Source organism: Salmo salar, chromosome 21, assembly GCF_965601325.2.
Source record: "Salmo salar chromosome 21, fSalSal1, whole genome shotgun sequence".
Classification (NCBI taxonomy): Eukaryota; Metazoa; Chordata; class Actinopteri; order Salmoniformes; family Salmonidae; genus Salmo; species Salmo salar.
In genome coordinates this window covers 15,303,236-15,318,279 of record NC_138311.1, presented here as the reverse complement: position 1 = coordinate 15,318,279, position 15,044 = coordinate 15,303,236, and the positions used below count along the sequence as shown (strand labels likewise).

General features: G+C 46.2%; 1 protein-coding gene across 1 annotated transcript in view; it reads left to right on the top strand.

The window, feature by feature from the left end:
• The window catches only part of LOC106581712 (coiled-coil domain-containing protein 148), a 46,630-nt gene extending 38,494 nt beyond the window's left edge, over positions 1 to 8,136 (top strand). The window contains exons 11-15 of the mRNA XM_045704455.2: positions 4,884 to 5,024; positions 5,815 to 5,933; positions 6,496 to 6,613; positions 6,839 to 6,982; positions 7,799 to 8,136. Coding sequence (XP_045560411.1) covers positions 4,884 to 5,024; positions 5,815 to 5,933; positions 6,496 to 6,613; positions 6,839 to 6,982; positions 7,799 to 7,960 — 684 coding nt within the window. The 3' untranslated portion in view covers positions 7,961 to 8,136. The remainder of the gene's footprint in view (positions 1 to 4,883; positions 5,025 to 5,814; positions 5,934 to 6,495; positions 6,614 to 6,838; positions 6,983 to 7,798) is intronic.
• Positions 8,137 to 15,044: the final 6,908 nt, after the last annotated feature.

The following is a 15,044-nucleotide window of genomic DNA, read 5'->3' as shown; positions in this document are numbered from 1 at the left end:
TAGGCTAGAGTGAAGTTGAATCTGTTAAAAAACAGATTGCACCTAGCCTGGCGAACATTCAACCTCCTGGCTTCTTGAATAGAGACCAAGTTCTTATGGTCCATCCAGATCCCAAAAGGATGAGGTGCCCCCTCTAACCAGTGTTTCCACCCCTCATGAGCCCACTTGACTGCCAAGAGCTCCCGGTTGCCTGCATCGTAGTTGCGTTCCGCTGGCGAGAACCGCTTGGAAAGGCACGTGTGCATTCTCTTGTCCCCCTCGTTCCTCTGTAAAAGGACCGCCCCTGCTCCGGTGTCCGAGGCGTCCACCTCTACCACGAAGGGACGAGTAGGATCAGGATGAACGAGGATGGGTTCGTAGGTGAAACTTCCCTTGATCTCCATAAATGCCCTGTCAGCCTGGGGGGTCCTGCCAAAATGGGTCTGGGACTTGTGGGTTAGGGTCGTGAGAAGCGCTGCTACCGCACCAAAGTTCCGTATAAAACAGCTGTAAAAATTGGCAAACCCAAGGAACCGCTGGACTTGTTTGAGGCGGGACAGGGCCAGTCAGTGACCGCCCTAACCTTTACAGGGTCCATTTGGATGCCGGCAGAAGAGATAATGTGACCCAGGAAAGAGACTTGGGATACATGGAACTCACACTTCTCAATCTTGACGTATAGTTGACTCTGCAGGAGGTGACTCAGGACTTGGTGGACGTGCAGGATGTGTTCCGGAAGGGTCTTGGAGAAGATCAGGATGTCGTCTAGGTTAACAAAGATGAACCGATTCAACATATCCCTAAGAGTGTCATTGACCAATGCTTGGAAGACTGCCAGTGAGTTTGATAATCCGAATGGCATGTCTAAATACTCATAGTGGCCACTAGGGGTGTTAAAGGCAGTTTTCCATTCATCTCCCTCCCTGATTCTCACCGGATTGTTGCGGAGATCCAGTTTGGTGAAGAATTGGGCCCCCTGGGCCAGCTCCAAGGTGGCGGACATCAGGGGTAGGTGGTAATGGTTCTTAATCGTGATCTTGTTCAGCCCTCGGTAGTCGATGCAGGGACGCAGAACTCCATCCTTCTTTCCCAAGAAGAAGAAACCTGGGGATGTTGAGGAGCGAATGAATCCTGCCTCCAGCAACTCCCGGATATAATTCTGCATGACTGCAGCTTCAGGGATCGAGAGGGAGTAAAGACGGCCCCAGGGAGGGGTGGAGCCAGGTAGGAGTTCTATGGCGCAGTCGTTTGGAAGATGAGGGAGGGAGGGTGGCAGCTTGCCTCTTACTGAAGGCCTCCCGGAGGTTGAAGTATTCGGGAGGGAGGGAGAAGAAGTCTTGGTCTTCAATGGATGCAGGGGGACGCAGCAAGGCTCTAGGTGGGGGTCTTAGACATTAAGTCTGGCAGTTCTTACACCAGTCTAGTAGGTGTCCCGTGGGCCAGGAGAGTAGTGGGTTATGTAGAACGATAAGGGGTTCTCGGGAGCCATGATCAAAAGAAAACGAATTCTGAGTGATTCCGCCCAACCTGCAGTAGAATGGAATTGGTCTGATATTCTACCTGGCCGGAGCCAATGGGGCGTCCATCGAGGGCTTGAATCTGCAGAGGGATGGGACATTTCACGCAGGGGATTTGTAATTATCTGGCGAAGTCTTGATCAATGAAATTATCTGCGGCCCCGGAGTCCATGAAGGCTTGAATATGGTGCTGACGGTTGTTCCAGTGGAGGGTTGCGTGTAGTGACAGACAGTGACTGGGTAGCCGGGGGGGTAACTGCATAGCTTGTCAGGGTCTCCCCTTGTCCTGGCGAGCCCTGGCGTTTCTCGTCAGCTCTGAGCATATGGCACGGAGATGGTCAGTAGAGGCAACAGCCTTCGCGCATGCACCTGTCACACTCCTGTGTGCGGAACTCAATGGCGAAGTCAGCCACTGGTCTGGGCCCTTGGCAGATGTTGAACAGTCGGCTGGTCGCTTCTTGTCCGCCGACTGGGTTGTCGAAGACTCGTCGCAGCTCGGCAGTGAAGGCTAATATGGAGCTGCAGGATGGTGGCTGCTGTTCCCACACTGCCATTGCCCACACCAGGGCCTTGCCCCGAGAGTAGAGAGATTATGTAGGCGATTATGGCCCGATCGGTGTGGAACGAGGAGGACTGTAGCTCGAACACCACAGAGCACTGGGTGAGCAGCCCCTTGCATCCTCCTGGGTGGCCATCATATTGCTCGGGGGCTGGGATCTTGGGTTCCCGGTACAGGTTCCCTGGAGGAACTACGACAATGCCTATACGGCAATGCCTCCTGTGTTGGGGTTGGACTCTGGTTGGAGGGAGGGTTTCTGATATCTGGAAGAGTTGTTCTTGCTGCCGCCCCAGCAGTGCTCCTTGGTGGGTTACAACATTCTTGATCTTGGTGGTCTCTGCTGGGTCCATGTTGTGAGCTGAAGCTTGCTGTGACATGGTAAGGTTGGACCCAGGGGCAGAGAAGAGACCAGACGAGGAATCAGTGATTAAGGATAAACATAATACTCTACTGAGAAACGGATAAGGGAAGGATGATAGTAACACTGGGAAAACAACAAACACTAAGTCTGGTAAACTCACTCAGGAGACAAACACACATGGCACATAATTCAAGCTTCAGCTAAGGACAACAGGAAAACAAACCTCTTTTAACAGGGAAATCATAATGAGTAAATAGGACACACCTGAGTGTCGTTAATGTCTCTAGGACGGTCTCTGCCGCCCTCTGGTGACAGGTGTAACCATGACAGGGCTCATTGTAATGGCTGGAATTGAATAAATGGAACGGAGTCAAACATGTGATTTCCATATGTGTGATGTGTTTGATTCCATTCCATTTATTCCATTCCAGCCATAACAATGAGCCCGTGCTCCTATAGCTTCTCCCACCAGCCTCCTCTGTATGGGAAGCATTTGTTTCTCTGGTGTTGTCTGCTCCAAGCAGGCTCACTCCATCCCTGTACTTTTGCAATAACTGTGAAGTCATGTAGCAATGCTTCTAAACACATTCAAGCCCAGTCTGGATGAGGAAGCCCACAGAACCTTCTGCTGCAATATCCACAGGCTGCTCAATAACATCAAATGTAAGGTCTCTCTCTGGTCTCTGGTCTCTTTCTCCCTCTCTGGTTTCTCTCTCTTTTCCCTCTCTCTCTCTCACTCACTTTCTCTCCCTCTCACTCACTTTTTCACTCTATTTATCTCTCTCTCTCTGTATCTCTATCTCTCATTCACTTTCTCACCCTCTCTCGCTTTCTCTCTCTCTTTCTCTCTCTGTATCTCTCGCTCACTCACTTCCTCTCCCTTTCTCTCTCTCTCTCTCCCTCACTCTCTCTCTCTCTCTGTCTCTCCCTCTCACCACAACAAGGATGACTAGACACTATACTGGCAAATTGGAGACTGAGAGACAAATTACCACATTTCTGATCTACAGGCAATCTGAGGATTAGATTGGATCTTGGATCTTGTTCTAACATTGAATTGTTATATTTGATTTTAATAGTTTCAACCTTGAAGTTCCAGTGGTAGTGAGGCTCCTGGATGTTTGAAACCACAAGTAGGAGCCGCGGGCTGGCCTACAGTTGACGTTGTAGTTGACAGAGTGTACTGATGTGTTTAGTGTACAGATGAGTCATTGATTGCTCATGCACTTTTTCTACCTGGATTTATTGTCTGTGTATGTCCTTGTCTATGTTTTATTACGTGTTTCTATGTATGCACAGAGCCGCAACCAACATTTCCCCACAGCCATTATCTTATATTTTATCTCAAAGTTGAGTCAAAAAGTGATGTAAAGTGAGTGGTTAATGAGAAATACAGCTAACGCTTCCTCTAAGGGCAGACCTTCTAAGAGGTTGAGCCTCTGTCTTGCATCATAACTAATAACTATTCTATTAAACCCACAAGAGGCCTTAATGTAAACATAAACCTCCATATCTTTCCATCCCCAAGTCTACGTACCAAATGGCACCCTATTCCAAGTTTCACGTTTTATTGTCACGTGCACTAGTACAGTGAAATGCGTTTTCTTGCTTTCTCATTCTCTATACTGCACTATCCTATATATAAATGGAATAGGGTGCCATTTGAGACACACGCCGATGTCATTTGATTAAGGCAGGGCAGGGTCTTTCCTCTAAGCTTCCCCCAAAACAAAAGACAGCAGCCAGTTGTTGGTTCCTCTTAGGCAGGCTGGCAGGCAGACAGGCAGGCTGATTGGATTGATGATGATGCTGGTGCTAATGTGTGATAGACTGTGTTAATAATGCTTGGCTCTCTTTAGGGGGTTCCTAAGCTCTGTGTTGATGGATCTGTAAATCTGTCTGCCTGTTTGGATTGCAACACTTCAGTGCACACCGTGCCACAGGGACCCTGATGCATAACCAACCTGTCACTCACTCCTCAACTATTGGTGTGTGTGTGTGTGTGTGTGTGTGTGTGTGTGTGTGTGTGTGTGTGTGTGTGTGTGTGTGTGTGTGTGTGTGTGTGTGTGTGTGTGCATGCACATGCGTGTGTGCTCGCACTTTCACTGAGTCTGATTGCATATGTGGAGCGTGTGTGTTTACACAGGTCTGATTGGGTGGGTGGTATGTGTTGGAGTGTGTGTAGCTGTGAGACAATGGCTTATAGCAACATGTTGTTGGTTAAGTAAGTGTTGTGCAGGATAGTGCATAAATAGCTTCATTACAGTGTGGGAGCAGGGTTTTCTGTGTCTCGGTGCTGTCCTGAGGTATTCTAACGTGCTGTGAGGGGCTGTTTCAACACCTCTTTTTCCTTTTCATTCCCACCAGACTCTGGGGCTGGTACCCAGCTGGGCATCTGGCAATGTGATTCGGTCCAGAGAGGCAGCCTTTGATTGGCACTAACCTACATGCCTGTGTGTGTGTCCAGCTGCAGAAATGGCGTGCCCATCAAGAAGAGGTTGCCAGATTGGAGGCAGCCATTGCTGGCAGGCAGCAGGAGGAAGAGGAGGACAGACTGAGGAGGGAGCGGGAGAGAGACTCGGCCATGAGGTCACTGCAGAAGGAAAAAGTAAAGACCCCTAATCCTTACACCTGCCACGCTCCAGCATATTGCACTGCCCCCAGTCACATTATGTTTGAAATGAGTCTTTGCTCCTCAGATTCTATGGCAGTATATGATAACATCTTAGTATCCAATATACTGTAGGTATGGCCCAAGTTCATTTGAGTGATTTAACTCCACGGATATGTAATATAATATTACGGTATATGTTATTATAAGGTTGTCAGAAAAGTGGAAAAGTGTCATGATGATTTTCATTAGCTTGATTAATTGTGTATTCAGCTTAATGAGGTATGATGGTGTGTGTGTGTGTGTGTGTGTGTGGGTGTGTGTGTGTGTGTGTGTGTGTGTGTGTGTGTGTGTGTGTGTGTGTGTGTGTGTACCTGCGTGTGTGTGTGCGTGATTGTGTGTGTGTCCATGCGTGTATGTGGAAGTGTGTGGTCCCTGACCCGCATTGCCCCTTGGTATCGCCCCAGAGTGTGTATTGGTGCCAGCCTTGTTTGATTGCGCCCCTCCTTTGCGGCCTACTAAAGTACCACAGGAAAGCTGGGAGAATCTCTGATTAATGATGCCATTTAGGCTGAAATGGATTACATATACTTCTACACAGTCATCTCTCAGACTATGAACTATCATCTCATTCATTTGATTTACTCTTATCTGATTTCACACCGTCACGATCAATAGGACGCGATGACATCACACTGAAGTTTCCCTCGTGTTCACTCGCTTGCTCCAGGCATTATTGTAAACTTCTTGGTTTGTTTTGTGAACGTTTGTTCCCTGTATATCTTAGGTGAAGCAGTACTATGCAGAGAAACAGAGGAGGAGAGAGGAGCTGGAGAGGAGAGATCAGCAGAGACTGACAGAGCTGAGGAGACTCATGGCAGAGCAAGCTAAGAGAGATAAGGAGAGGTAAGCATGCACCATGGGCAGCAGCTTAGCCTCAAGGCCGCTGAAGGAGAGAGCTCAACACCTGGCTGACAGATAGTTCTTTGTTCGCCCCTATGGCTTATTTGGACAATGCTCATAAAACACCATTATTTCGAATGGTGCGTCATTTATGGAGTCATTTATGTTTTTCCATGACAAATTGAGGAATTAGTTTGAAATATCTCATTTTAGGAACCACTGGTAGAATTCGATAAGTTGCCGTTTTCACTTCTTTTTAGTGCAGTCTCCTATTTTTCCACAGTCCTCTCTAGCGTTCAGGCCTCCTTTCAAGTCCCTGGCATTTAAACAGCGCTAGGAGAACGAGAGAGAGACAGGGTTGAGTTAGTCAGGGCAGGGTGAGGAGCACTGAGGACATGAGATACTGTAGCTGCTGCTGAGACTGAGGAGCAGCTCGCAGGCAGCCCATAACGCTCTCCCAGCCTGCAGGGCTGCTGTACCACCGCAGATAGGTGGTGCCTGGGCTGAGGGCTGATGTCCTTGCCCACTTCTCCCCCTCCCCTATCTCTGTCCCTCCTGCCCTCAGGGTGCAGTTCCGTGAGGAGGCGCTGCTGCAGCGGAGACAGGAGAGGGAGGCGCAGGCACTCCAGCGCCTAAAAGAGGAAGAGGAGAGAGACAGTCGTCTGGAGGCCCTGAGAAATCAGGTACGTCTCTTATCAGTACTTATTCCCATTCACTTCCCTTGTTGGATCTGACATTTAAAATGCCACGGAGGAGAACATTTGTGGCCGCTTTTGACCCCGCTGTTCCATGTTGGTTTTGAGGCTTCACTGCCACTTACTGGTGGGATAGGGAAATACAAGGAAATGACTAGGCTATCATCAAATTGGTGTTTTTCAAGTGATTTCTCCATCCCACACACGGTTAAGGTGGCAGTGGTGGCAGCGCCAGACCCAGAGAGGATGATGGGAGATACAGTGGCCTGGAGAGGCCGGCTAATGCAGCAGAGCGGAGAGGAGGAGTTTCGGTTGCACCGTCCCCTATATCACCTCAACACGTACACAGACTCTCAGGTGAGTCTGACCTGCCACTGTCCTTTACTTTCTGCTCTCAAATCAACACACGTCAATCTGCCTTTTCCCCCACTGCACTCTCTCCAGTAGCTCCCAAGGTTGTTAACATGTGTCAATCAGAGGAGGCTGATGGGAGGAGCAATAGGAGGACGGGCTCATTGTGGCTGGAATGGAATGAATGGAACGGGGTCAAACAGGTGGTTTATGTTTAATGCCGTTCCATTGATTCCATTCCAGCCATTACAATGAGCCCGTCCTCCTATAGCTCCTCCCACACCAGCCTCCTTTGGTGTCACTGTAATATTTTGTGTTTACTGCCTCGCTCACAGACATACAAAAACCCAGAAAAATCCTTCACAATAATGTTTGACCTGGATGAACAAACCTTACCCTCATGCAGACAGACCTTTAAACAGAATGCCCCTCAAGGCCTGTGGGTGAAGTTACATACAGTACGTCTGTCTGGTACATTGTGTCACGACTCCACTGTGCAGGAAAGCACACTGGTTTTTACCTGCGGTCTATTGCATAATCAGGCCAGTGACGGTTAGATCATCTCCTCCAATTGAAAACGTGATCGATGACTAAATTACCTTGGTTTAACTGAGGAATGTTAGGAAACATATGAAAAAATGTTTGACTAGAATTGCAAAATATCATAAAAATGTATGAACAAGGGTGTGACAGTATCGTCCATATCTATTTTTTTATGCCTTTTGGACCTCACAATAGCGCGTCCCAAATGGCATCGTATTCCCAAATTAGTGCACTCCTTTTGACCAGATCCCTATTATCATTTCCTCTGTTGGTTTCCAGATTGTGTCTGATCCGAGAGTAAGGGTTGAACAGGCCCTCCGGGCAGCAGGACTCCACAACACACTGTATGCTAAGGAGGTTCTCTCTGTAGTCCAGCCACCCAGACCACCTCGACGGGACACTGACTCAACAGGATTCAAGTCTTCCACAAAGAGTGTTTAGCCCTATTCAATCAAAATCGCTAACCAGGTGTCCCGAATAAGTCATAATGTAAATAGCATTTTCCCTGGCCAGTGACAGAGCATGTTTTTATTGATGTGAAGTTGAATTGGTTTTTTAAACATCTTGGAAACTGGCTGCAGGTACAGGTAATATAGATAAAAAGCGATATTTGTCCACAGATTTGTCAGAGTGTCTTCTTTGGGCTACTTCTGTGATTGTCAATACAGACCATGTTGGCTCAACTTCTAACATATTCCTCGCAGTATTCCTCATACGCCTCCCTTTGCCATCTGTCAGTATCTGATACTTCATTTAACACAGAAAGTATGCGTTTCGTGGCACTGTGACGTTAGATAACAACTGCCTGTCATTATGAGAAACCTGTCATGTGTGGTATTTAGCTGTATATAGTTGCTCATTTGACTCTGTAACATACACTGAGTGTACTTAGGAATACCTGCTCTTTCCATGTCATAGACTGACCAGGTGAATCCAGGTGAAAGCTATGATCCCTTTATTGATGTCACTTGTTAAATCCACTTCAATCAGTGTAGATGAAGGGAGGAGACAGGTTAAAGAAGGATTTTTAAGCCTTGAGATAATTGAGACATGGATTGTGTATGTGTGCCATTTAGAGGCTGAATGGGCAAGACAAAAGCATTAAGTGCCTTTGAACGGGGTATGGTAGTAGGTGCCAGGCACACCGGTTTGTGTCAAGAACTGTAATGCTGCTGGGCTTTTCACGCTCAACAGTTTCCCGTGTGTATCAAGAATGGTCCATCACCCAAAACTCTCCCTCGCCCTCCATTTGACAAATCTGACCTTAATTCTATCCTCTTGATTTCTGGATACAAGCCAAAACTAAAGCAGGAAGCACCAGTGACTTGGTCAATAAATAAGTGGTCAGATGATGCAGATGCTAAGCTACAAGACTGTTTTAATAACACAGACTGGAATATGTTCTGGGATTCTTCCGATGGCTTTGAGGAGTACACCACATCAGTCACTGGCTTCATCAATAAGTGCATCGATGATGTCGTTCCCACAGTGACCGTACGTACATACCCCAACCAGAATCCATGGGTTACAGGCAACATCCACACTGAGCTAAAGGGTAGAGCTACCGCTTTCAAAGAGCGGGACTCTAACCCAGACGCTTATAAGAAATCCCACTATGCCCTCAGATGAACCATCAAACAGTCAAAGTGTCAATACAGGACTAAGATTGAATCGTACTACATTGGCTCAGACGCTCGTCGGATGTGGCAGGGCTTGTAAACTATTACAGATTACAAAGGGAAGCACAGCCATGAGCTGCCCATTGACACGAGCCTACCAGATTAGCTAAATTACTTCTATGCTCGCTTCGAGGCAAGCAACACTGAAGCATGCATGAGAGCATCAGCTGTTCTGGACAACTGTGTGATCACGCTCTCCATAGCTGATGTGAGTAAGACCTTTAAACAGGTCAACATTCAGAAGGCCGCAGGACCAGACGGATTACCAGGACGTGTACTCTGAGCATGCGCTGACCAACTGGCAAGTGTCTTTATTGACATTTTCAACCAGTCCCTGACTGAGTCTGTAATACCAACATGTTTCAAGCAGACCACCATAGTGCCTGTGCCCAAGAACACTAAGGTTACCTGCCTAAATGACTACTGACCCGTAGCACTCACGTCTGTAGCCATGAAGTGCTTTGAAAGGCTGGGCATGGCTCACATCAACACCATTATTCCACAAACACTAGACCCACTTCAGTTTGCATACCGTCCCAACAGGTCCACAGACGACACAATCGCCATCACACTGCACACTGCCCTATCCCATCTGGCCAAAAGGAAAAGCTATGTAAGAATGCTGTTCATTGATTACAGCTCAGCATTCAACACCATAGTACCCTCCAAGCTCATCATCAAGCTGGAGGCCCTGGGTCTCAACCCAGGCCTTGGGTCCTGGACTTTCTGATGGGCCGCCCCCAGGTGGTGAAGGTAGGAAAAAACATCTCCACTTCGCTGACCCTCAACACTGGGGCCCCACAAGGGTGCGTGCTCAACCCCTCATGTACTCCTTGTTCACCCACGACTGCGTAGCCATGCACGCGTCCAACTCAATCATCAAGTTTGCAGACGACAACAGTAGTGGGCTTGATTACCAACAACGATGAGACAGCCTACAGAGAGGAGGTGAGGGCACTTGGAGTGTGGTGTCAGGAAAAAAACCTCTCACTCAACATCAACAAAACAAAGGAGATGATCGTGGACATCAGGAAACAGCAGAGGGAGCACCCCCCATCCACATCGAAGGGACAGCAGTGGAGAAGGTGGAAAGTTTTAAGTTCCTCGGCATACACATCACTGACAAACTGAAATGGTCCACTCACACAGACAGTGTGGTGAAGAAGGCGCAACAATGCCTCTTCAACCTCAGGAGGCTGAAGAAATTTTACTTGTCACCCAAAAACCTGACAAACTTTTACAGATGCACAATCAAGAACATCCTGTCAGGCTGTATCACAGGCTGCTACGGCAACTGCACCGCCCTCAACCGCAAGGCTCTCCAGAGGGTGGTGCGGTCTGCACTACGCATCACCGGGGGCAAACTACCTGCCATCCATGACACCTACAGCACCCGATGTCACAGGAAGGCCAAAAAGATCATCAAGGACATCAACCACCCGAGCCACTGCCTGTTCACACCGCTACCATCCAGAAGGTGAAGTCAGTACAGGTGCATCAAAGCTGGGACCGAGAGACTAATAAACAACTTCTATCTCAAGGCCATCAGACTGCTGAACAGCAATCACTAACTCAGAGAGGCTGCTGCCTACATTGAGACCCAATCACTGGCCACTATAATAAATGGATCACTAGTCACTTTATACAATACACTCTAAATTATGCCCCTTTAATAATGTTTACATATCTTACATTACTCATATCACATGTATAAACTGTATTTTATACCAGCTATTGAACCTTCGCCATCGCTCATCCATATATTTACATGTACATATTCTCATTCACCCCTTTAGATTTGTGTGTATTAGGTAGTTGTTGGGGAATTGTTAGATTACTCGTTAGATATTACTGCACTGTCAGAACTAGAAGCACAAGCATTTCGCTACACTCGCATTAACATCTGCTAACCATGTGTATGTGACAAATACAATTTGATTTGATGTCCCCATTACCAGTAAAACATAATCAAAACCTATTTCTTTCACTTACTTGCTGTGCTGTTTCATTGTTCATTTGTTCAGTCGTTTCATTCTCAACCAGGATTTCATCATACATGTCAAGCAGTGAAGTTTCAGCTCTGTCTGTCCGTGGCCTCTCTTCCTCGGTGTGCACTGTCACTGTGTCCGTTTCCACCTTTCCATTCAGTAGATGTTCGAATGGCGTTAGGTGTGTGTTCATGTTTCCAAGTTTCAAAGATGTTCTCAAATGCCATTGAAATGGCAGCAGTGGTATGAGAACCAGAACATTCTTGAGCATGCAATACGGCTTTCCTCAGTACGAAATCCTCATCGACCCACTGTGCTGTCAGACTCAGCATGCTCATGGGGCTGACATCGCTGGTCCAAATGTCAGTAGTGAAGCTAATAGCAGTGAAGCCCATAGCAAGTGGATCATAGATGTATGTTTCAACAATACTGTGTATCTCCGGTAGGGCAACATCTGAAAAATAGTGTATACCAGGGCTCGACCAGTTGGTCGAAAGCCAACACCAGGACGGTTGATTGTCAAGGGAAAAGAATTCCTTTATCTTGCCGTTATTGGATTTTGCCTTTGAGTTGTCTCGCTGAAATGTTCTTACTCTTTCAAATGACTGCTCGACTTGGAAGTATGTGCTTAGTATTTTTCTGCTTTTGTTCTGTGTAGCGCTGTATTTTTTGTGCCATCATTACATCTACTTACGTTATATAGGTATGAATGTCAGCTTTGACATCGGTTTTGCACATCGGCATAAATATGACTATTGCTGGCCTATTTTTGCAATCCTTGAGTGTCTCTTCTCCATTTTGAAGCTAGTCATTTCTTAATAATCCATGTTGAATAAGAGGATGTGGACCCATATCAGCCAGGCCTGAAATGAATTTATTCCGGATTTTAAAATGTCAGGTACAATGAAGTCAGAGATGCATTTCAATTTCTAAATATAGTTCCGCTACGCCAGTGCCTAACTCCTGAGCCATGAGCCATTTGATTAAATTACAGTCAGAAGAGAGCATCTTTCTCTAAATCCTTTATACATTTTTAAAAGTCATCGGACTTAATGTCATCAGGTATACTGAACAAAAATAGAAACGCAACATGCAACAATTTCAAAGATTTCACTGAGTTACAATTCCTGTAACTAAATCAGTCAATTTAAATAAATTCATTAGGCCCAAATCTATGGATTTCCCGTGACTGGGAATACAGATATGCATCTGTTGGTCACAGATACCTTAAAAAAAAGGTAGGGGTGTTGATCAGAAAACCAGTCAGTATCTGGTGTGACCACCATTTCTCTCATGCAGCGCGACACATTTCCTTCACATAGTTGATCAGGCTTCTGATTGCGGCCTGTGGAATGTTGTCCCACTCCTCTTCAATGGCTGTGCAAAGATGCTGGATATTGGCGGGAACTGGAACACGCTGTCGTACACGTCAATGCAGAGCATTCCAAACGTGCTCAATGGGTGACATTGTCTGGTGAGGACGCAGGCCATGGAAGAACTGGGATATTTTCAGATCCATGAATTGTGTACAGATCCTTGCAACATGGGGCTGTGCATTATCATGCTGAAACATGAGGTGATGGCGGCAGATGAATGGCACGACAATAGGCCTCAGGATCTCATCATGGTACCTCTGTGCATTCAAATTGCCATCGATAAAATGCAATTGTGTTCATTGTCCGTAGTTTATGCCTGCCGATAACATAACCCCACCATGGGGCACTCTGTTCACAACGCTGACATCTGCAAACCTTTCGCCCACACAATGCCATACACGTGGTCTGCGGTTGAGGCCGGTTGGACGTACTGCCAAATTCTCTAAAATGACATTGGAGGCAGTATATGGTAGATAAATTAACATTTAATTGTGGCAACAGCTCTGGCTGACATTCCTGCAGTCAAAAGCAACACAATATATACAGTTGAAGTCGGAAGTTAACATACACTTAGGTTGGCGTTATTAAAACTCGTTTTTCAACCACTCCACAAATTTCTTGTTAAACTATAGTTTTGGCAAGTCGGTTAGGACATCTTCTTTGTGCATGACACAGGTAATTTTTCCAGCAATTGTTTACATACAGATTATTTCACTTATAATTCATTGTATCACAATTCCAGTGGGTCAGAAGTTTACATACACTAAGTTGACTGCGCCTTTAAACAGCTTGGAAAATTGGCTTTAGAAGCTTCTGATAGGCTAATTGACATTATTTGAGTCAATTGGAGGTGTACCTGTGGATGTATTTCAAGGCCTACCTTCAAACTCAGTGCCTCTTTGCTTGACATCATTGGAAAATAAAATCAGCCAAGAACTCAGAAAATAAATTGTAGACATCCACAAGTCTGGTTCATCCTTGGGAGCAATTTCCAAATGCCTGAAGGTACTATGTTCATCTGTACAAACAACAGTATGCAAGTATAAACTCAGCAAGGAAGAAACAAGGAAGAAGCCACTGCTCCAAAACCACCATACAAAAGCCAGACTACGGTTTGCAACTGCACATGGTGCAAAGCTCGTACTTTTTGGAGAAATGTCCTCTGGTCTGATGAAACAAAAATAGAACTGTTTAGCCATAATGACCGTCGTTATGTTTGGAGGAAAAAGGGGGATGCTTGCAAGCCGAAGAACACCATCCCAACCGTGAAGCACGGGGGTGGCAGCATCATGTTGTGGGGGTGCTTTGCTGCCGGAGGGACTCGTGCACTTCACAAAATAGATGGCATCATGAGGATGGAACATTTTCTGGATGTATTGAAGCAACATCAGTCATAAGGTTAAAGCTTGGTCGCAAATGGGTCTTCCAAATGGACAATGACCCCAATTAGTGCTTCTCCTTCCAATAGGGCGCTTCCCCTTTAATTCCCAATTAAATAGCCAGCATCAGCTGCGCAAAAGTGGAGTTGTGATGGAAACGTGAATGAGGATGTGTTAAACCCTCAGTTCTGAAGCTTCTCTCTTCCGTTTGTTGTGTAGCCTAATAGAAAATCTACCCAGGATCGGATCCACTCTTTGCATCCGTGGACTACACCTCTCCGTTGGTTTTCGTGGCCTTTCTCCGCTGGAGATCTGTCGGCGGATTGGCTTCTCCGACTGACTACAACCTTTTTTGTATACGGTATTTCATTTGTTTTGGTGTTATGTATACCGTGATGATTTATGTAGTTAGTTGTAGTTGAGGATTTATTGAAATGTGTGGTAAAATATTTGTTCTTTTCATTGTATGATTGACACTGGGTTTACGCTACACTGTATGAACGGACAACCATTGCGTGACTAAGGTCACTTGAGTTCCCTGAACTTGTTTACCGGGCTGGACTCTTTTTAGGCCCGAGGTACAGGACATTTCTGGAGGAACCAGAGCTGTTTAAAGCTCATTATTGTTATATTGTTGTGTGTGTGTGATCATTTATGTTGTTAATACATCCACGCAAAAGAATACTGTTTTTGTAAGTTCTTTCCAATGTTTTAAGGGTTCATGAAAAGTGTATTTCCATCCTGACATTTACATGCGTCCTTTGTATTGGTGTAGACTTGACGGACCAGATGGGACTCATTCCCTATCAAACTAAAAGGAGAAACTAATATTTTCTCTGGTAGGCACAACCTACCTGACACCCCTATAAATTATAACCTCAAGTCAAAACCGTTACAATACTTCCAAAGTTGTGGCAAAATGGCTTAAGGACAACAAAGTCAAGGTATTGGAGTGGCCATCACAAAGCCCTGACCTCAAACCTATAGAAAATTTGTGGGCAGAACTGAAAAAGCGTGTGCGAGCAAGGAGGCCTACAAACCTGACTCAGTTACACAAGCTCTGTCAAGAGGAATGGGCCAAAATTCACCCAACTTATTGTGGG